This window comes from Nerophis lumbriciformis, linkage group LG15 (genome assembly GCF_033978685.3).
Source record: "Nerophis lumbriciformis linkage group LG15, RoL_Nlum_v2.1, whole genome shotgun sequence".
Taxonomy (NCBI): Eukaryota; Metazoa; Chordata; class Actinopteri; order Syngnathiformes; family Syngnathidae; genus Nerophis; species Nerophis lumbriciformis.
The window spans coordinates 33,900,081-33,922,254 of NC_084562.2; the positions used below are offsets into that span (position 1 = coordinate 33,900,081).

General features: G+C 40.8%; 1 protein-coding gene across 9 annotated transcripts in view; it reads right to left on the minus strand.

The window, feature by feature from the left end:
* tp53bp1 (tumor protein p53 binding protein, 1) overlaps positions 1 to 22,174 on the minus strand; it is a 118,352-nt gene that overhangs the window by 2,547 nt on the left and 93,631 nt on the right. For all 9 annotated transcript variants that reach the window (XM_061975089.1, XM_061975095.1, XM_061975091.1 and 6 more), the window contains one exon: positions 11,011 to 11,207. In XM_061975089.1, the coding sequence (XP_061831073.1) occupies positions 11,011 to 11,207 (197 nt within the window). The remainder of the gene's footprint in view (positions 1 to 11,010; positions 11,208 to 22,174) is intronic.

Genomic DNA, 22,174 nt, shown 5'->3' on the forward strand with positions numbered 1-22,174 from the left:
CCGATGCGACCAGATCATCGGTTTGGCACACCAGTGACAGCCCCGTCAATCAATAAGATTCAGCTGTGAATTCTCAGGTTTATCGAGTGCAGACACAAACCGGTTATTGCACCAAAGTAAAAATCAGTTGATGGTTTTTGTCTTTAAAACGAGCGCTTGTTATGTAACTTGGTATGGTTATAGGCTATACATCAGAGGTGTGGACTCGAGTCATGAATTTGATGACTTTAGACTCGACTTGACAAAATGTAAAGAGACTTGCAACTCGACTTAGACTTTAACATCAATGACTTGTGACTTCACTTGGACTTGAGCCTTTTGACTTGACAAGACTTGCTACTTTCCCCAAAACCCAAAGATTAAAAAGTTATTCAGGAGCGCTCCGAATCTTTCATTTTTTACGTGTGTGTCTGTCAGCGTGTGTGTTCTCAGTACAATAGCCAATCAAATTAGATCTATGTTGTTTTCATCCCACAGCATTCATCCAATCAAATAGCAGGACAACCAACGAAGAAGAGTTGTCAAACAACGCGGCAGTGAGAGAAGTTATACCAAAGTTGGTTTCGTTCGGGTATAAAAACTACGACTTGGTCAACAAAAAACAAATTGTAGTATGCAAAACATGCAGTTCGAATATTACAGACGGAGACGCAACAACTTCCAACTTCGTTCGACATTTGAAAATGCACAAAGAAGGGTAAGTTTTGAACGTTTATTGGCTAAGTAACATGACTTATTTGCTATTGTATTTAAATGAGTGAGGCTGTAAACTCACTGCTAACGTTATAACCATAGACATCTTATAAGTAGACGCAGCATCGAGCGCTACTGCCTGCTGGCGCGGACGAGACGCGGGGCCGCCATCTTGGAGTGGTGATCCGCTCCACTCAGTGCAATTCATTTGGCAGGAGCAATGAACTGTCACTTTCACGCGGTTTTTTGTCATACGTGTAGCTATGATAAAGGACACATGTTTTGGCGTGTTTTATTATTCATAGTTTGCTTAACAGTAATAGAATATTCTTATATGCTATAAGTGACCAGATGTCCGAGATCAAAACTGGGAATGTAATCCCAGAGAAGGAGGGAAAAAAACGGTCAGCTATTTTTAAGTTGAAGAAACAATATGATTAGGTTATATACAGGTAAAAGCCAGTAAATTAGAATATTTTGAAAAACTTGATTTATTTCAGTAATTGCATTCAAAAGGTGTAACTTGTACATTATATTTATTCATTGCACACAGACTGATGCATTCAAATGTTTATTTCATTTAATTTTGATGATTTGAAGTGGCAACAAATGAAAATCCAAAATTCCGTGTGTCACAAAATTAGAATATTACTTAAGGCTAATACAAAAAAGGGATTTTTAGAAATGTTGGCCAACTGAAAAGTATGAAAATGAAAAATATGAGCATGTACAATACTCAATACTTGGTTGGAGCTCCTTTTGCCTCAATTACTGCGTTAATGCGGCGTGGCATGGAGTCGATGAGTTTCTGGCACTGCTCAGGTGTTATGAGAGCCCAGGTTGCTCTGATAGTGGCCTTCAACTCTTCTGCGTTTTTGGGTCTGGCATTCTGCATCTTCCTTTTCACAATACCCCACAGATTTTCTATGGGGCTAAGGTCAGGGGAGTTGGCGGGCCAATTTAGAACAGAAATAGCATGGTCCGTAAACCAGGCACGGGTAGATTTTGCGCTGTGTGCAGGCGCCAAGTCCTGTTGGAACTTGAAATCTCCATCTCCATAGAGCAGGTCAGCAGCAGGAAGCATGAAGTGCTCTAAAACTTGCTGGTAGACGGCTGCGTTGACCCTGGATCTCAGGAAACAGTGGACCGACACCAGCAGATGACATGGCACCCCAAACTGATGGTTTGGGTTGGTTTGGTTTGCATTTCCTTTGGAAATCGAGGTCCCAGAGTCTGGAGGAAGACAGGAGAGGCACAGGATCCACGTTGCCTGAAGTCTAGTGTAAAGTTTCCACCATCAGTGATGGTTTGGGGTGCCATGTCATCTGCTGGTGTCGGTCCACTCTGTTTCCTGAGATCCAGGGTCAACGCAGCCGTCTACCAGCAAGTTTTAGAGCACTTCATGCTGCTGACCTGCTCTATGGAGATGAAGATTTCAAGTTCCAACAGGACTTGGCGCCTGCAAACAGCGCAAAATCTACCCGTGCCTGGTTTACGGACCATGGTATTTCTGTTCTAAATTGGCCCGCCAACTCCCCTGACCTTAGCCCCATAGAAAATCTGTGGGGTATTGTGAAAAGGAAGATGCAGAATGCCAGACCCAAAAACGCAGAAGAGTTGAAGGCCACTATCAGAGCAACCTGGGCTCTCATAACACCTGAGCAGTGCCAGAAACTCATCGACTCCTGCCACGCCGCATTAACGCAGTAATTGAGGCAAAAGGAGCTCCAACCAAGTATTGAGTATTGTACATGCTCATATTTTTCATTTTCATACTTTTCAGTTGGCCAACATTTCTAAAAATCCCTTTTTTGTATTAGCCTTAAGTAATATTCTAATTTTGTGACACACGGAATTTTGGATTTTCATTTGTTGCCACTTCAAATCATCAAAATTAAATGAAATAAACATTTGAATGCATCAGTCTGTGTGCAATGAATAAATATAATGTACAAGTTACACCTTTTGAATGCAATTACTGAAATAAATCAAGTTTTTCAAAATATTCTAATTTACTGGCTTTTACCTGTACAGTACATTCAATGCGTTTTCTTTATTTTCATGACTATTTACATTGTAGATTGTCACTGAAGGCATCAAAACTATGATTGTGGAGTTATGTACTTAACAAAAAAGGTGAAATAACTGAAAACGTGTTTTGTATTCTAGTTTCCTCAAAATAACCACCCTTTGCTCTGATTACTGCTTTGCAAACTCTTGGCATTCTCTCGATGAGTTTCAAGAGGTAAATGGTTTTCACTTCACAGGTGTCATAGTTTTGACCAAACTTTTGGCCTGTACTGTATATTAGGGTTGTTAACGATAGACCGATGCGACCAGATAATCGCTTTGGCACACCAGTGACAGCCCCGTCAATCAATAAGATTCGGCTGTGAATTCTTAGGTTTATCGAGTGCAGACACAAACCGGTTATTGCACCAAAGTAAAAATCAGTTGATGGTTTTTGTCTTTAAAACGAGCGCTTGTTATGTAACTTGGTATGGTTATAGGCTATACATCAGAGGTGTGGACTCGAGTCACATGACTTGGACTCGAGTCATGAATTTGATGACTTTAGACTCGACTTGACAAAATGTAAAGAGACTTGCAACTCGACTTAGACTTTAACATCAATGACTTGTGACTTCACTTGGACTTGAGCCTTTTGAATTGACAAGACTTGCTACTTTCCCCAAAACCCAAAGATTAAAAAGTTATTCAGGAGCGCTCCGAATCTTTCATTTTTTACGTGTGTGTCTGTCAGCGTGTGTGTTCTCAGTACAATAGCCAATCAAATTAGATCTATGTTGTTTTCATCCCACAGCATTCATCCAATCAAATAGCAGGACAACCAACGAAGAAGAGTTGTCAAACAACGCGGCAGTGAGAAAAGTTATACCAAAGTTGGTTTCGTTCGGGTATAAAAACTACGACTTGGTCAACAAAAAACAAATTGTAGTATGCAAAACATGCAGTTCGAATATTACAGACGGAGACGCAACAACTTCCAACTTCGTTCGACATTTGAAAATGCACAAAGAAGGGTAAGTTTTGAACGTTTATTGGCTAAGTAACATGACTTATTTGCTATTGTATTTAAATGAGTGAGGCTGTAAACTCACTGCTAACGTTATAACCATAGACATCTTATAAGTAGACGCAGCATCGAGCGCTACTGCCTGCTGGCGCGGACGAGACGCGGGGCCGCCATCTTGGAGTGGTGATCCGCTCCACTCAGTGCAATTCATTTGGCAGGAGCAATGAACTGTCACTTTCACGCGTTTTTTTGTCATACGTGTAGCTATGATAAAGGACACATGTTTTGGCGTGTTTTATTATTCATAGTTTGCTAAACAGTAATAGAATATTCTTATATGCTATAAGTGACCAGATGTCCGAGGTCAAAACTGGGAATATAATCCCAGAGAAGGAGGAAAAAAACGGTCAGCTATTTTTAAGTTGAAGAAACAATATGATTAGGTTATATACAGGTAAAAGCCAGTAAATTAGAATATTTTGAAAAACTTGATTTATTTCAGTAATTGCATTCAAAAGGTGTAACTTGTACATTATATTTATTCATTGCACACAGACTGATGCATTCAAATGTTTATTTCATTTAATTTTGATGATTTGAAGTGGCAACAAATGAAAATCCAAAATTCCGTGTGTCACAAAATTAGAATATTACTTAAGGCTAATACAAAAAAGGGATTTTTAGAAATGTTGGCCAACTGAAAAGTATGAAAATGAAAAATATGAGCATGTACAATACTCAATACTTGGTTGGAGCTCCTTTTGCCTCAATTACTGCGTTAATGCGGCGTGGCATGGAGTCGATGAGTTTCTGGCACTGCTCAGGTGTTATGAGAGCCCAGGTTGCTCTGATAGTGGCCTTCAACTCTTCTGCGTTTTTGGGTCTGGCATTCTGCATCTTCCTTTTCACAATACCCCACAGATTTTCTATGGGGCTAAGGTCAGGGGAGTTGGCGGGCCAATTTAGAACAGAAATACCATGGTCCGTAAACCAGGCACGGGTAGATTTTGCGCTGTGTGCAGGCGCCAAGTCCTGTTGGAACTTGAAATCTCCATCTCCATAGAGCAGGTCAGCAGCAGGAAGCATGAAGTGCTCTAAAACTTGCTGGTAGACGGCTGCGTTGACCCTGGATCTCAGGAAACCGACACCAGCAGATGACATGGCACCCCAAACTGATGGTTTGGGTTGGTTTGGTTTGCATTTCCTTTGGAAATCGAGGTCCCAGAGTCTGGAGGAAGACAGGAGAGGCACAGGATCCACGTTGCCTGAAGTCTAGTGTAAAGTTTCCACCATCAGTGATGGTTTGGGGTGCCATGTCATCTGCTGGTGTCGGTCCACTCTGTTTCCTGAGATCCAGGGTCAACGCAGCCGTCTACCAGCAAGTTTTAGAGCACTTCATGCTTCCTGCTGCTGACCTGCTCTATGGAGATGGAGATTTCAAGTTCCAACAGGACTTGGCGCCTGCACACAGCGCAAAATCTACCCGTGCCTGGTTTACGGACCATGCTATTTCTGTTCTAAATTGGCCCGCCAACTTCCCTGACCTTAGCCCCATAGAAAATCTGTGGGGTATTGTGAAAAGGAAGATGCAGAATGCCAGACCCAAAAACGCAGAAGAGTTGAAGGCCACTATCAGAGCAACCTGGGCTCTCATAACACCTGAGCAGTGCCAGAAACTCATCGACTCCATGCCACGCCGCATTAACGCAGTAATTGAGGCAAAAGGAGCTCCAACCAAGTATTGAGTATTGTACATGCTCATATTTTTCATTTTCATACTTTTCAGTTGGCCAACATTTCTAAAAATCCCTTTTTTGTATTAGCCTTAAGTAATATTCTAATTTTGTGACACACGGAATTTGGGATTTTCATTTGTTGCCACTTCAAATCATCAAAATTAAATGAAATAAACATTTGAATGCATCAGTCTGTGTGCAATGAATAAATATAATGTACAAGTTACACCTTTTGAATGCAATTACTGAAATAAATCAAGTTTTTCAAAATATTCTAATTTACTGGCTTTTACCTGTATACATGCGTATATCCTACATAAACAATGTATGAATACATTAGATATCTATATATCTTAGGGACCTATAGACTGTATCTCTGTTGCTGCAGCAGCAGAGAGTTTATTCTGTCTTGACACTTTGTATTGATATTTGTATTACATTCTTCCCTTAAATGATCATGTCTACAGTGATTGTTTTATATGTATTTTTTATGTATGTCGCTTGGGATAAAAGCGTCTGCCAAATACTTAAACATAAACATATATAAACACCTGAAAGTCTTTATATTAGCTAAAACCATCAATCTGTTTCACTGGATTTAGAATAAAACCAAATTCTGTCTTACCCAACAATGTTAGTATTTGAATATTGTTACCTAAAATGAGAACACATCATAATCAGTGGCGGCTGGTGAATGTTGTTTTAGGTGGGGCTGAAAGTTTGTAAACGAAACCTCTGTAGATTTCTTTGTGATTTTCACATACAAATATTGAAGATCTTTGCTCCTTCTCAACTCTGTGGTAATATTCTTTTCACAAAATACAACCAATAGTACGTTAATGTTAAATCTTACTTGTGAAAAGTAGTCCCCCGATTCCTATTTTCAACAGTCCGCTCATTTGAGCAGGAAAACGCTGAACACCATCTTTGTTTTCTACCTGTCAACTGTCAGTTTAGGCTCCTCGCCGGCTCCTCATCACCACTTCAAGATGGCGGCCAAATTGCTCGCGTCACAGCAGCCAATGCTGCGTCTACTTATAAGATGTCTATGGTTATAACGTCATTGCAAACACGGCAATCTGTTGCGTCCACTGCAGTTTGCTACCTTATTCATACTTTTTGTCAAGTGATTTTTTTTTAAACAGGGTTTCATGAGGTACCTATACATAACGTTACGTTAGTCAATGTATCACACACAGTAACGTAACGTTAGTCAATGTATCACACACAGTAACGTAACGTTAGACGGCGGTCAGCAGCACCGCGTATTTTAGCCACCTACAAAAAGACAAACATAGTCAAATAAAGGTCAGTTAAAATGTATACTATATTAAGAATATGTGTACATATTGCATAGGGCCTTGACATCTAAAAAGTACAACTCTGTTCATTGCTATGTTCATGTATTTGTTGTGTTTTCCATGTGTACGCACACATAAACACACATACAGTATGAAATGAGATCAATGAGATAAGGTAAGAACCTGATAGAAACTGCTGTGGAACTACAAACCCCGTTTCCATATGAGTTGGGAAATTGTGTTAGATGTAAATATAAACGGAATACAATGATTTGCAAATCATTTTCAACCCATATTCAGTTGAATATGCTACAAAAACAACATATTTGATGTTTAAACTGATAAACTTTTTTTTTTTTGCAAATAATCATTAACTTTAGAATTTGATGCCAGCAACACGTGACAAAGAAGTTTGAAAGGTGGCAATAAATACTGATAAAGTTGAGGAATGCTCATCAAACACTGATTTGGAACATCCCACAGGTGTGCAGGCTAATTGGGAACAGGTGGGTGCCATGATTGGGTATAAAAACAGCTTCCCAAAAAATGCTCAGTCTTTCACAAGAAAGGATGGGGCGAGGTACACCCCTTTGTCCACAACTGCGTGAGCAAATAGTCAAACCGTTTAAGAACAATGTTTCTCAAAGTGCAATTGCAAGAAATTTAGGGATTTCAACATCTACGATCCATAATATCATCAAAAGATTCAGAGAATCTGGAGAAATCACTCCACGGAAACCAACATTGAATGACCGTGACTTTCGATCCCTCAAACGGCACTGTATCAAAAACCGACATCAATCTCTAAAGGATATCACCACATGGGCTCAGGAACACTTCAGAAAACCACTGTCACTAAATACAGTTCGTCGCTACATCTGTAAGTGCAAGTTAAAGCTCTACTATGCAAAGCGAAAGCCATTTATCAACAACATCCAGAAACGCCGCCGGCTTCGCTGGGCCCGAGATCATCTAAGATGGACTCATGCAAAGTGGAAAAGTGTTCTGTGGTCTGACGAGTCCACATTTCAAATTGTTTTTGGAAATATTCAACATCGTGTCATCCGGACCAAAGGGGAAGCGAACCATCCAGACTGTTATCGACGTCTGGATGGTCGATAACATCAAAAAGCCAGCATCTGTGATGGTATGGAGGTGCATTAGTGCCCAAGGCATGGGTAACTTACACATCTGTGAAGGCACCATTAATGCTGAAAGGTACATACAGGTTTTGGAACATCATATGCTGACATCTAAGCGCCGTCTTTTTCATGGACGCCCCTGCTTATTTCAGCAAGACAATGCCAAGCCACATTCAGCACGTGTTACAACAGCGTAAAAAAAGAGTGCGGGTACTTTCCTGGCCCGCCTGCAGTCCAGACCTGTCTCCCATCGAAAATGTGTGGCGCATTATGAAGCGTAAAATACGACAGCGGAGACCTCGGACTGTTGAACGACTGAAGCTCTACATAAAACAAGAATGGGAAATAATTCCACTTTCAAAGCTTCAACAATTAGTTTCCTCAGTTCCCAATCGGTTATTGAGTGTTGTTAAAAGAAAAGGTGATGTAACACAGTGGTGAACATGCCCTTTCCCATCAACTTTGGCACGTGTTGCAGCCATGAAATTCTAAGTTAATTATTATTTGCAAAAAAAAAAAAAGGTTTATGAGTTTGAACATCAAATATCTTGTCTTTGTAGTGCATTCAATTGAATATGGGTTGAAAAGGATTTGCAAATCATTGTATTCCGTTTATATTTACATCTAACAATTTCCCAACTCATATGGAAATGGGGTTTGTAGTTACAATGCAATATGCCATGGAAATACAATGTTAACACTTCAGTGCAAATAAGTACAGTTGCACTTGTTTTTTCAAATGTGTTTATTCTGTAAAGGAATGAGTTAAATGTTTAAAATGACTGGTTAATAGTGCTATTATGAAGTGCAATGTCAGCACTATTTGTTTCCCTGCAATTTAAAATGCACTTGTTTTAATAAATAAATACAGCGTTTTAAAAGCATACACAATCTGTGTAAATATATTAGTCTGTGGTTAAAAGGACTTGAAAGGACTCGAAACTCAAAATGCAGTACTTGGGACTTGACTTGAGACTTTCCAGTCTTGACTTTGGACTTGACTAGGGACTTGCCTGTCTTGACTCGGGACTTGAGGGCAAAGACTTGAGACTTACTTGTGACTTGCAAAATAATGACTTGGTCCCACCTCTGCTATACATCCATTCACACAATATATTACTTGAATTTGTTTCGACGTAAAAGGCCATCATCTTTAAGGTGCAGCAGGCTTTCATTTGCCGTAATACCAATTACTACTAACACAGTTTGTATGTACATTTTTAAGCCTTTTTAGAAAATATATAAATCCTAAACGGTCTTTGTTCCGTAGGACACAACGTCCACAGTTTCCAAAAATTTTTTGAAATGTGGACTCGTCAGACCACAGAACACTTTTACAGTCCATCTTAGATGAACTCGGGCCCAGCGAAGCCGGTGGCGTTTCTGGGTGTTGTTGATAAATGGCTTTTGCTCTGCATAGTAGTTTTAACTTGCACTTACAGATGTAGCGACCGACTGTAGTTACTGACAGTGGTTTTCTGAAGTGTTCCTGAGCCCATGTGGTGATATCCTTTACACACTGATGTCGCTTTTTGATGCAGCCTAAATGATCGAATGTCACGGGCATTCAATGTTTATTACGCTTACGTGCAGTGATTTCTTCAGATTCTCTAAACCTTTTGATGATATTACGCAGCGTAGATGGTGAAATCCCTAAATTCCTTGCAATAGCTGGTTGAGAAATGTTGTTCTTAAGCTATTTGCTCAGGCATTTGTTCACAAAGTGGCGACCCCCGCCCCATCCTTGTTTGTGAATGACTGAGCATTTCATGGAAGCTGCTTTTATACCCAATCATGGCCCCCACCTGTTCCCAATTAGCCTGTTCACCTGTGGGATGTTCCAAATACCGTATTTTCTGCACTATTAGCCGCACCTAAAAACCACAAATTTACTCAAAAGCTGACAGTGCGGCTTTTAACCCGGTGCGCTTTATATATGGATAAATATTAAGATTCATTTTCATAAAGTTTCGATCTCGCAACTTCGGTAAACAGCCGCCATCTTTTTTCCCGGTAGAACAGGAAGCGCTTCTTCTTCTACGCAAGCAACCGCCAAGGTAAGCACCCGCCCCCATAGAACAGGAAGCGCTTCTTCTTCTACTGTAAGCAACCACCCGCCCGCGTAGAAGAAGAAAAAGGGCGCGGATATACCGTACGTTTCATTTCCTTTGTGTGTTTACATCTGTAAAGACCACAAAATGGCTCCTACTAAGCGTCAGGGATCCGGTTCATGAAAAGACGCAATCTCTCCATCCACACACGGATTACTATTTCACAGCAACTGATATTCCTGTGAACCGCACTGTGGATACAACGGGAGCACGTACGGTGAATATTCGCACCACAGGGAATGAGAAGTCATCCTTCACTGTGGTTCTAGCTTGCCATGCTAACTTCCACCCATGGTGATATTCAAAAGGAAGACCTTGCCAAAAGAGACCTTTCCAGCCGGCGTCATCATAAAAGCTAACTCGAAGGGATGGATGAAGAAAAGATGAGCGAGTGGTTAAGGTAAGTTTAAGTTTTCGCGAAGAGGCCGGGTGGCTTTTTTCACGCAGCTTTGTCCATGTTGATATACGTATGTTTGTGATTGCACATTTGCGTACATTTTGGGAGTGAACAGAGTTGTTAGAACGCTGGTTTTTAATATATTATTAAAGTTTGACTGACCTATCTGACTGTTTTTTTGACATTCCTTTAGCGCAGTTAGATGCGGCTTACAACACCGGGCGGCTTATAGGTGGACAAAGTTTTGAAATATGCCGTTCATTGAAGGCGCGGCTTTTAACCCAGGGCGCCTTATGGTGCGGAAAATACGGGTAAGTGTTTGATGAGCATTCCTCAACTTTCTCAGTCTTTTTTGCCACTTGTGCCAGCTTTTTTGAAACATGTTGCAGACATCAAATTCCAAATGAGCTAATATTTGCAAAAAATAAAGTTTTCAAGTTCGAACGTTAAAAGTGTCTTGTCTTTGCAGTCTATTCAATTGAATATAGGTTGAAAAGGATTTGCAAATCATTGTATTCTGTGTTTATTTACCATTTACACAACGTGCCAACTTCACTGGTTTTGAGTTTTGTATATTATAGATTTATATTTACCATTCTACAACGCCATCATCTGGTCCCATGCCGGCAGGCAGCAGATAGTTTCTGTAGTTGAGCAGCTTGTTGTCGTTGCAGCAGTCTCGGACCCAAATGTGTGAAACACACGGCACACCGCTGGCCAGGCACAGCACGTACTTCCTGGTGCGGCAGTGCTGGTCCGCTATCAGCAAACTCTGGTAGGCGGCCTTACACTGTGGAGGAGATATGGGATCAGGACTACATGAGGGGGCTTAATAGTACAGGTGGTCCTCCATGGCGTCGTAAATGACATATTAGTGTTAGTCTGAACTCATTGCTAAATTATACCTGAATGGATACCTACGTCATTTATTGTATGTGAAATACATCAAATACAGGTAAAAGCCAGTAAATTAGAATATTTTGAAAAACTTGATTTATTTCAGTAATTGCATTCAAAAGGTGTAACTTGTACATTATATTTATTCATTGCACACAGACTGATGCATTCAAATGTTTATTTCATTTAATTTTGATGATTTGAAGTGGCAACAAATGAAAATCCAAAATTCCGTGTGTCACAAAATTAGAATATTACTTAAGGCTAATACAAAAAAGGGATTTTTAGAAATGTTGGCCAACTGAAAAGTATGAAAATGAAAAATATGAGCATGTACAATACTCAATACTTGGTTGGAGCTCCTTTTGCCTCAATTACTGCGTTAATGCGGCGTGGCATGGAGTCGATGAGTTTCTGGCACTGCTCAGGTGTTATGAGAGCCCAGGTTGCTCTGATAGTGGCCTTCAACTCTTCTGCGTTTTTGGGTCTGGCATTCTGCATCTTCCTTTTCACAATACCCCACAGATTTTCTATGGGTCTAAGGTCAGGGGACTTGGCGGGCCAATTTAGAACAGAAATACCATGGTCCGTAAACCAGGCACGGGTAGATTTTGCGCTGTGTGCAGGCGCCAAGTCCTGTTGGAACTTGAAATCTCCATCTCCATAGAGCAGGTCAGCAGCAGGAAGCATGAAGTGCTCTAAAACTTGCTGGTAGACGGCTGCGTTGACCCTGGATCTCAGGAAACAGAGTGGACCGACACCAGCAGATGACATGGCACCCCAAACCATCACTGATGGTGGAAACTTTACACTAGACTTCAGGCAACGTGGATCCTGTGCCTCTCCTGTCTTCCTCCAGACTCTGGGACCTCGATTTCCAAAGGAAATGCAAAATTTGCATGGTTGGGTGATGGTTTGGGGTGCCATGTCATCTGCTGGTGTCGGTCCACTCTGTTTCCTGAGATCCAGGGTCAACGCAGCCGTCTACCAGCAAGTTTTAGAGCACTTCATGCTTCCTGCTGCTGACCTGCTCTATGGAGATGGAGATTTCAAGTTCCAACAGGACTTGGCGCCTGCACACAGCGCAAAATCTACCCGTGCCTGGTTTACGGACCATGGTATTTCTGTTCTAAATTGGCCCGCCAAGTCCCCTGACCTTAGACCCATAGAAAATCTGTGGGGTATTGTGAAAAGGAAGATGCAGAATGCCAGACCCAAAAACGCAGAAGAGTTGAAGGCCACTATCAGAGCAACCTGGGCTCTCATAACACCTGAGCAGTGCCAGAAACTCATCGACTCCATGCCACGCCGCATTAACGCAGTAATTGAGGCAAAAGGAGCTCCAACCAAGTATTGAGTATTGTACATGCTCATATTTTTCATTTTCATACTTTTCAGTTGGCCAACATTTCTAAAAATCCCTTTTTTGTATTAGCCTTAAGTAATATTCTAATTTTGTGACACACGGAATTTTGGATTTTCATTTGTTGCCACTTCAAATCATCAAAATTAAATGAAATAAACATTTGAACGCATCAGTCTGTGTGCAATGAATAAATATAATGTACAAGTTACACCTTTTGAATGCAATTACTGAAATAAATCAAGTTTTTCAAAATATTCTAATTTACTGGCTTTTACCTGTATACTACTAATAAAAAAGCAGGCTAATTGGAAGGAGAAAGTGTCAATAATGAGACCACTACGTTGCTTAGTTGTCACAGTCCATGTTCATAGGGGGCAGATTCTTTCATATGTTTAAAGATTCCGTTCACATATAAGATTCTACATCCTTGATGATGGTCACGGTGTTTGAGCAGCTTGATTCATCCTCCTCTTCCTGTGCATTTTACAATGTTTAATTTCTTTTCTTCTCTTTAACACTCAGAAGAGTCGTACCACTAAGGGCGGATAATACTGAGGATTTTGGGTATCAATCCAATACCTAGTAAATACAGAGATACTATCGCCATTACTGATACTGACACTTTTTTCCACTGAGGGTGGGCAATACTGGGAATTTTGGTATCACGCTGATACTGGATAAATATATAACTAGTAGAGATGCGCGGTTTGCGGACACAACCGCGGATTATCCGCGGATCGGGCGGATGAAATTAAAAAAAATAAGATTTTATCCGCTCGCGGGTTGGGTCGGGCGGATTAATTAGATGAGGTTTTTTTTGTTTTTTTTGCGGGTGGCAGTTAAACCAATTCGGAAATATATATACATAGTTAAATGTTACCCACATACGAAAAACGAGCAGGCACCTGCTGCATATGCCACAACAGAAGAAAAGAAAAGAGATGGACACTTTTACGGAGCGGAGAAGGGACGCCTCGCCGGGGTCCGGGACCGAGGCCCCTTCCCCCGAGAGGGCCCCACCGGGAGCCGTAGCTGAGGCGATCCGCGAGAAGGGCCCGACGCACGTCCAGGGTCACTACCGCGCCCACCGCACCGACACCCCGCCTCGTCCGCTTTCGCCGCGGCCGGCGTCACGCGCAGCAGGTAAGCAGCTTACCTGTCTGTGCATTGGATCAGTCTCCTTTCTTTAACAGGCAAAAGCTTTATAACCTCACCATACCTGCCAACTTTTAAATCAGAAAAACCTAGTAGCCAGGGTCCAAGGGCCGCAGGCCCCGGTAGGTCCAGGACAAAGTCCTGGTGGAGGGTTCAGGGCTTCGCCCCCCGACGCAAAATGACTATTAGCATTCAGACAGGTTAAAATGTTGCTAAAACCATCACTTTTCTATCAGTCACAGTGACTTTTCAAAACAAAAATATTACAGCAAAAATCATATGGGTTGATTGACATGTTTATTCTGTAAGCTAACTTCAATAGTTTGAAATTATTTTGACAGTTAATGCCAGTTATCCTGTCAACCTTTCACAAGACTTCAATTTGTTAATTGAAAGTATAAATAGTATAAACACTTTTAACAGTATGTCGTGCTGTGAAATACAGCCGACAGGATTGCGCATGCATGGTGCAGGAGAACAAAGGACTTCTTTCATTTAAGGTTTGTGATAAACCATCAAACTCATTCGTTAAAAGGACTCTATAGTAATATAAAGCGAATTTTTCTGGACATTATCATGCAAGAAAAGTTTATTTTTGGGATCGCGATCACCGCGTAATGATTTTTAAAGGTTGCATTACATTATTAACTGTCCCATGTGATCAGCCAGTGCGATTGGAAGTCCATGCTCAATTATTGCCTCCGTAAATAAAACTTCGGCATTTATCACATCCAAAGAATCTGTTTGGGCGACGAAAAACGTTGAAAGTTTTCCACTTGTATCGCTAGCAACGGCATTAGACTTGTGTTTTTTTGTCCCAACGTGGTCTTTTACATCGCTAATTCCTCCGTGTCCGATCGAAAAATCTTGTCTGCACAAGGTGCAATTCGCGTAGTTTTCACCCTTTTTTTTTTTTTTTTTTAAATTAATATTAGATATATAACAACGGGCGGATGGCGGGCGGGTGCAGTTCTGATCAAACGTTACATCGGGTGGATGGCGGATGGTTGACGACTTTCTGACGCGGTTGCGGATGAAATAATTGCCTATCCGCGCATCTCTAATAACTAGTATCTTTGATACTGATACTTTTTCCCCACCAACGGTAATCAATACTTGGAGTTTTGGTATCAATTAAATACCAAGTAAATACAGAGCTAGTATTGCAAATAGTGATAGCGACACTTTTTTACTAAGGGTGGGTAATGCTAGAAATGTCGGTATCAATCTGATACCAAATAAATACAAAGCTAAATGGTAAATGGGTTATACTTGTATAGCGCTTTTCTAAATTCAAGGTACTCGAAGCGCTTTGACACATTTACACATTCACATAACTTGTGTGTTGACTGTATTACGCTGATAGTATATATTTGTACCATGAATTGAATTAAACAAGTTGATAACTTATTTGGGTGTTACCATTTAGTGGTCAATTGTACGGAATATGTACTGTACTGTGCAATCTACTAAAAAGAGTTTCAATTAACCAACCAAACCCATTCACACACACATTCACACACTGATGGCGGGAGCTGCCATGCAAGGCCCTAACCACAACCCATCAGGAGCAAGGGTGAAGTGTCTTGCTCAAGGACACAACGGACATGACCAGTTTGGTAGAAGGTGGGGATCGAACCGGGAACCCTCTGGAATTTTGGTATCGATCCGAAACCAAGTAACAACAGCATTAGTATATCCAATACTGATACATTCTACTTGAAATAATATTACCATTACGTTAGTTGATTATTATTATGATAAAACACAGGACAAATATTTTATTTATGCAAATAATATTTTAGTAATTAGATACAATATGAAACAATCTCATAGTGCAAAATGATATAAAATAATTCCCTTGTTTTCTTTTTACTACATTTAAGAAATAAAGTAGTAATATATCTAAAATAATTTCAATTATAGTAATAAAGCTGTAACTGTAATCTGCATGTAGTCTAAATAGGAATACTATTTATATTTCAACAGATAACACAAAAGGGTTATTATTATGTTCAGTCATTATTTTTTTTAGGGTTTCATTCTAGAATTACACAAAAACAATAAAAAAAAATCAACTTGCTGAATATTTGAGGGAGGGGCAAAGTGCACTGGAGTGAGCAGCAGAGAGAGAGATGCATAGTTTGCGCGGATTAAGTGAGACGCTGCACTCGTCTGAATTCTGTGAGGAAATTTGAGTAATTTGCTGAACGTATAGACTAAAAACCACAACTTAAGTATCAATCCCGTAACACTGGTGTCGACACGATGCCAATGGGTCGGTCGTATTCCGTCACGTGACCAAAACCAATATGGCTACTGTGCAACAAACAGAGTGAAAACTATCTGAGTACGCAGGGGGCCTAGATCTTACCATTTAAACAGATACAAGCAAAAAATTAAAGCTGCAAGCAGCGTTGTTCGGGCCCGCGTATTTGGCAGGTGCTAGTCCTAAGTGTCCCAATACTTTTGTCTACTTTTAGTCTGAAGTGTCCCAAGACTTTTGTCTAGTGTACCTACCTTGTCTGCATTGTGTGGGCACGTTGGTGCTTCCTGCTTTTAAGCAGCCATCTTAAAAAAACAGCAGCGCAGCAGCATCAGCGCAGCGGGTCTTTGAAGGGTCATAAAATCAAAACCGGAGCAGTTAATTAAAAAGCGCTTCTGTTGTTGTAATCACAAGGGTTCAATCTCTCTCCTGTGTTAGTTTGAAGGCGAAACGACAAACGCGCTCAGAGGAGTTCGTTTTTGAAGGAAGGTGACCGGTTTTTACAAAAAAATTGTTTTGAAGGGGGAATAGCAAAATTCCTGTTGATTTTTGCTGGGGGTTGTCAATTTATGAAATGTAGGTCTAAGTGAGACCTACAGAGAGGTTTTTGTTTCATCTCTCTCCGACCTTCCCAGTGGGAGTTACAGGCAGTTTTGTCAGATTTTTCATCCGAGGAGCAGTTTTTTGTGCGTTTTATTAAAAAATTGCTGTAGAGCACAATTTTTAGATTTGGGGTTAGGTTTTTTCATTAGATCACAGTTTTAGCCAGTCCTGATGTGTGTGTTCAGTTTGGTGAGTTTTGAAGCATGTTAAGGGGGTCAAATTAGAGCTCAAAGAGGCAAAAGTGACTGTTTTTAGTACTTTTTTGTCTTGAAGGGGGAATTGCCAACTTCCTGTTGATTTTAGCCCGAAGATGTACAATTGAAAAATGTAGGTCTAAGTCAGACCTACATAAAAGTTTTTTCATGTCTCTCCGACCTTCCTAGTGGGAGTTACAGGCAGCGTAGTTTTGGGGTTTGTTTTTTTTATTAAAAGGCAATTTTCGCAGGTCCTGATGTGTGGGTCAAATATGGTGAGTTTTGAAGCATGTTAAGTGGGTCAAATTAGTGCTCGAAGAGGCGGCGGAAGAAGAAAGAAAGAAAGAATAATAAAACCTTACAATAACAATAGGTCCTTATGTCCCATTGCATAAGGACTCCCTGTGGGAGTCCTTTTGCAATGGGCCATTGCGGGCCCTAATAAATACATAAAGATTTGTTGAGGGATCCCAAGGATTATCCGTTGGTCGCGTTGCCAGACATATCGAACTATCTGGTGCTCCAGATGTCATTCTACACAACAAAACAGATGAAAACTTGGAAAAGCATGAAGTTCTACAACTTCTTCTTGTGTGGCTTGGTCAGGGAAATTAGTATCAAGATTCTCCCGAATAAATCATGCATCAATTTTGCTCGAGTAAGATTGCAGTTCCTGATTTAACTTCCCCTCTACTGCCATGTTTGTTGCCTTATTTCTGTTGCACGCGCAGTTAGCGTACAAAGTTAGCGTGCTTTTCCCCGTCTTGATAAAATATAACTATGATCACAACGTTGTGTATGTGCTTTCATTTATAATTGCTGTAAGTATATCAAACAAACTTTTAACAATGTGCACACTGCTAACTGCGTTCTTCGACTGGATCGGAGTGCGTGCCACTTTTCGTGTCGTTTTCCATAAAATCTTGTACTCTTTCGCCCTTCTTGATTATCTCTCGGGGAACTCTGAATAAACTTTTATTCTTTTCAGTTTTTGAATGGTTCCAACAGCCTAAAACGGGGGTCTGCAACCTGCGGCTCTTTAGTGACACCCTAGTGCATGGGTGTTAAATTATGGCCCGCGGGCCCGCGTAATTAGGGCCCGCAATGGGACATAAGGACCTATTGTTATTGTAATGTTTTATTACCGGTATTCTTTATTCTTTCTTTATTCTACCGCCGCCTCTTTGAACACTAATTTGACCCACTTAGCATGCTTCAAAACTCACCAAATTTGACCCACACATCAGGACCTGCGAAAATTGCCTTTTGATAAAAAAACCAAACCCCAAAAATAAAAATTGCGCTCTAGCGCCCCCTAGGAAAAAAAACAACTAGACTGCCTGTAACTCCCACTAGGAAGGTCGGAAAAACATGAAACAAAATCTTCTATGTAGGTCTGACTTAGACCTACCGGTAGTTCTCATAATTGTACATCTCCGGGCTAAAATCAACAGGAAGTTGGCAATTCCCCCTTCAAGACAAAAAAGTACTAAAAACAGTCAGTTTTGCTTCTTTGAGCTGTAATTTGACCCCCTTAACATGCTTCAAAACTCACCGAACTCAACGCACACATCAGGACTGGCAAAAATTGTGATCTAATAAAGAAACCTAACCCCAAATTTAAAAATTGCCCTCTACAGCAATTTTTGAATAAAACTGATAAAAAACTGCTCCTCGGAAGAAAAAAATGACAAAACTGCCTGTAACTCCCACTGGGAAGGTCGGAGAGACATGAAACAAAAACCTCTCCGTAGGTCTCACTTAGACCTACATTTCATAAATTGACTACCCCCAGCAAAAATAAACAGGAAGTTTGCTATTCCCCCTTCAAAACACATTTTTTGTAAAAACCAGTCACCTTCCTTCAAAAACAAACTCCTCTGAGCGCGTTTGTCGTTTCGCCTTCAAACTAACACAGGAGAGACATTGAACCCTTGTGATTACAACAACAGAAGCGCTTTTTAATTAACTGCTCCGGTTTTGATTTTATGACCCTTCAAAGACCCGCTGCGCTGATGCTGCTGCAATGCTGTTTTTTTAAGATGGCTGCTTAAAAGCAGGAAGCACCAACGTGCCCACACAATGCAGACAAGGTAGGTACACTAGACAAAAGTCTTGGGACACTTCAGACTAAAAGTAGACAAAAGTATTGGGACACTTAGGACTAGCACCTGCCAAATACGCGGGCCCGAACAACGCTGCTTGCAGCTTTAATTTCACTTGGCCCTTGAGGCGATATCAAATTAACACTAGACCTGGCCCGCTGATTATATTCAGCGGCGGTGCTGCGGTAACACCGCATTCACCGCTAATTCTCATACTTGCCAACCCTCCTGGGAGACTCTCAAATTTCAGTGCCCCTCCCAAAAATCGTCACGTCCGCTTTTCACCCAGTCCAGTGAATGCTGGCCCAGTCACATAATATGTGCGGCTTCAGCACGCACACACACGTGAATGCAACGCATACTTGGCCAACAGCGATATAGGTTACACTGACGGTGCTCGTATAAATAACTTTAACACTGTTTGAAATATGCGCCACACTGTGAATCCACACCATACAAGAATGACAAACACATTTCGGGAGAACATCCGCACAGTAACACAGCATAAACACAACAAAACAAATACCCAGAATCCCATGCAGCCCTAACTCTTCAGGGCTGCAATATACACCCCCCCCCCTCTCCGTGCGTCGGTTGAGGTGGGCGGGGTTGGGGGGGCGGGGTTTGGTGGTAGCGGGGGTGTACATTGCAGCCCGGAAGAGTTAGGGCTGCATGGGATTCTGGGTATTTGTTTTGTTGTGTTTATGTTGTGTTACTGTGCGGATGTTCTCCCAAAATGTGTTTGTCATTCTTGTTTGGTGTGGATTCACAGTGTGGCGCATATTTCTAACAGTGTTAAAGTTATTTATACGGGTACCGTCAGTGTAACCTGTATCGCTGTTGGCCAAGTATGCATTGCATTTACTTGTGTCTGCGTGCTGAAGTCGCACATATTTTGTTATCGGGCCGGCACATTGTTGGAATGGATGAAAAGCAGACGTGACAACAGCTCGTGGAGGACGATAAACGCAGTGCCTTTAAAGCACGCCCCCAAGACTGCGGTCCGGGTGGACGAGATATAATGACTGATGAACACCTTTGTTCGATAATGAAAAATGCCTTAGCTCAAAGCCTGAGCCCCGACATTAATGAACTAGCATCCAAGAAAAGATGGCAGGTATCTGGCTTGGGCACATCAGATTAGATCAGTGTGTTGCAAACTGAGCAGTTTAAAGTCCTGAATGGTTGGTTTATTCATTGTTATTTTATTTTCTAATTTATTAGCCTGTGGAAAAAGTTAATGTTGATATTTACCTCAGAAGGCTGCAAATAGAAAAGAGGCATTCTATTTTTATTTAAATTGTATTTGATATGCCATTGATATTTTTTAAGTATTATTATTATTATTTGAAACTCGATTTTGCATGTCACTATGAAGTTATATAAGCCTTGCTTGTTCAATATTTAATGCAAAACTTGTTTGGGTCCCTATTAAAAGGTTAATTTGTTCAACCTTGGCCCATGGCTTTGTTCAGTTTAAAATTTTGGCCCACTCTGTATTTGAGTTCGACACCCCTGCCCTAGTGGCTCCCTGGAGCTTTTTCAAATATGTATGAAAATAGAATAAAATGGGGGGGGAAATATGTATCTTTGTTTTAATATGGTTTCTTTAGGAGGACAACATGACACAAACTAATTGTTAGAAATCCCACTGTTTATATTAAACATGATTCTCTGATGAGCGTATTTGGCGAGTGCCGTTTTGTCACACTAATTTTGGCGGTCCTTGAACTCACCGTAGTTTGTTTACATGCAGATGTGTTTTATGCCACTCCTTCTTTGTCTCATTTTTTTCCACCAATCCATTTATACTGTACGTGAATGCACACAGGTGAACTTTGTCGATGTTATTGACTTGTGTGGAGTGCTTATCAAGCATATTTGGTCAGTGCATGACTGCAAGCTAATTGATCCTAACATGCTATTTAGGCTAGCTTTATGTACATAATGCATCATTATGCCTCACTTGTAAGTATATTTGAGCTCATTTAATTTCCTATGTCCGCTGTGTATTTTATTTATATTTGCATTTCTCATGACATATTATCCGTATGTAATATTGCCTGCATTTCTGATAGTTGTTTGTGTGTCGTTATAGACCACAGCGAGCGTTACCCAGCTTGCAAAGATTATTATAAATCCACTAGAAGAAGACAGCCCGCCATTTCCTTTAACTTGGACACACACATCTATACCTTTGGCCATTCTAAGCCAGTCATTTACAAGAGTTATCACACCCCCTAAGAAGCCAGCGTTTTACTAATGTTTTCCAATGTTGTCAAAATGTGTAGAATAAATTTCAACATTTCTGTCAACGAAGATTTGTGTCAGCCTGCGACAAATAGTCATTTTGATAGTAGGATAATATAGCTAATACAGGTAAAAGCCAGTAAATTAGAATATTTTGAAAAACTTGATTTATTTCAGTAATTGCATTCAAAAGGTGTAACTTGTACATTATATTTATTCATTGCACACAGACTGATGCATTCAAATGTTAATTTCATTTAATTTTGATGATTTGAAGTGGCAACAAATGAAAATCCAAAATTCCGTGTGTCACAAAATTAGAATATTACTTAAGGCTAATACAAAAAAGGGATTTTTAGAAATGTTGGCCAACTGAAAAGTATGAAAATGAAAAATATGAGCATGTACAATACTCAATACTTGGTTGGAGCTCCTTTTGCCTCAATTACTGCGTTAATGCGGCGTGGCATGGAGTCGATGAGTTTCTGGCACTGCTCAGGTGTTATGAGAGCCCAGGTTGCTCTGATAGTGGCCTTCAACTCTTCTGCGTTTTTGGGTCTGGCATTCTGCATCTTCCTTTTCACAATACCCCACAGATTTTCTATGGGGCTAAGGTCAGGGGAGTTGGCGGGCCAATTTAGAACAGAAATACCATGGTCCGTAAACCAGGCACGGGTAGATTTTGCGCTGTGTGCAGGCGCCAAGTCCTGTTGGAACTTGAAATCTCCATCTCCATAGAGCAGGTCAGCAGAAGGAAGCATGAAGTGCTCTAAAACTTGCTGGTAGACGGCTGCGTTGACCCTGGATCTCAGGAAACAGAGTGGACCGACACCAGCAGATGACATGGCACCCCAAACCATCACTGATGGTGGAAACTTTACACTAGACTTCAGGCAACGTGGATCATGTGCCTCTCCTGTC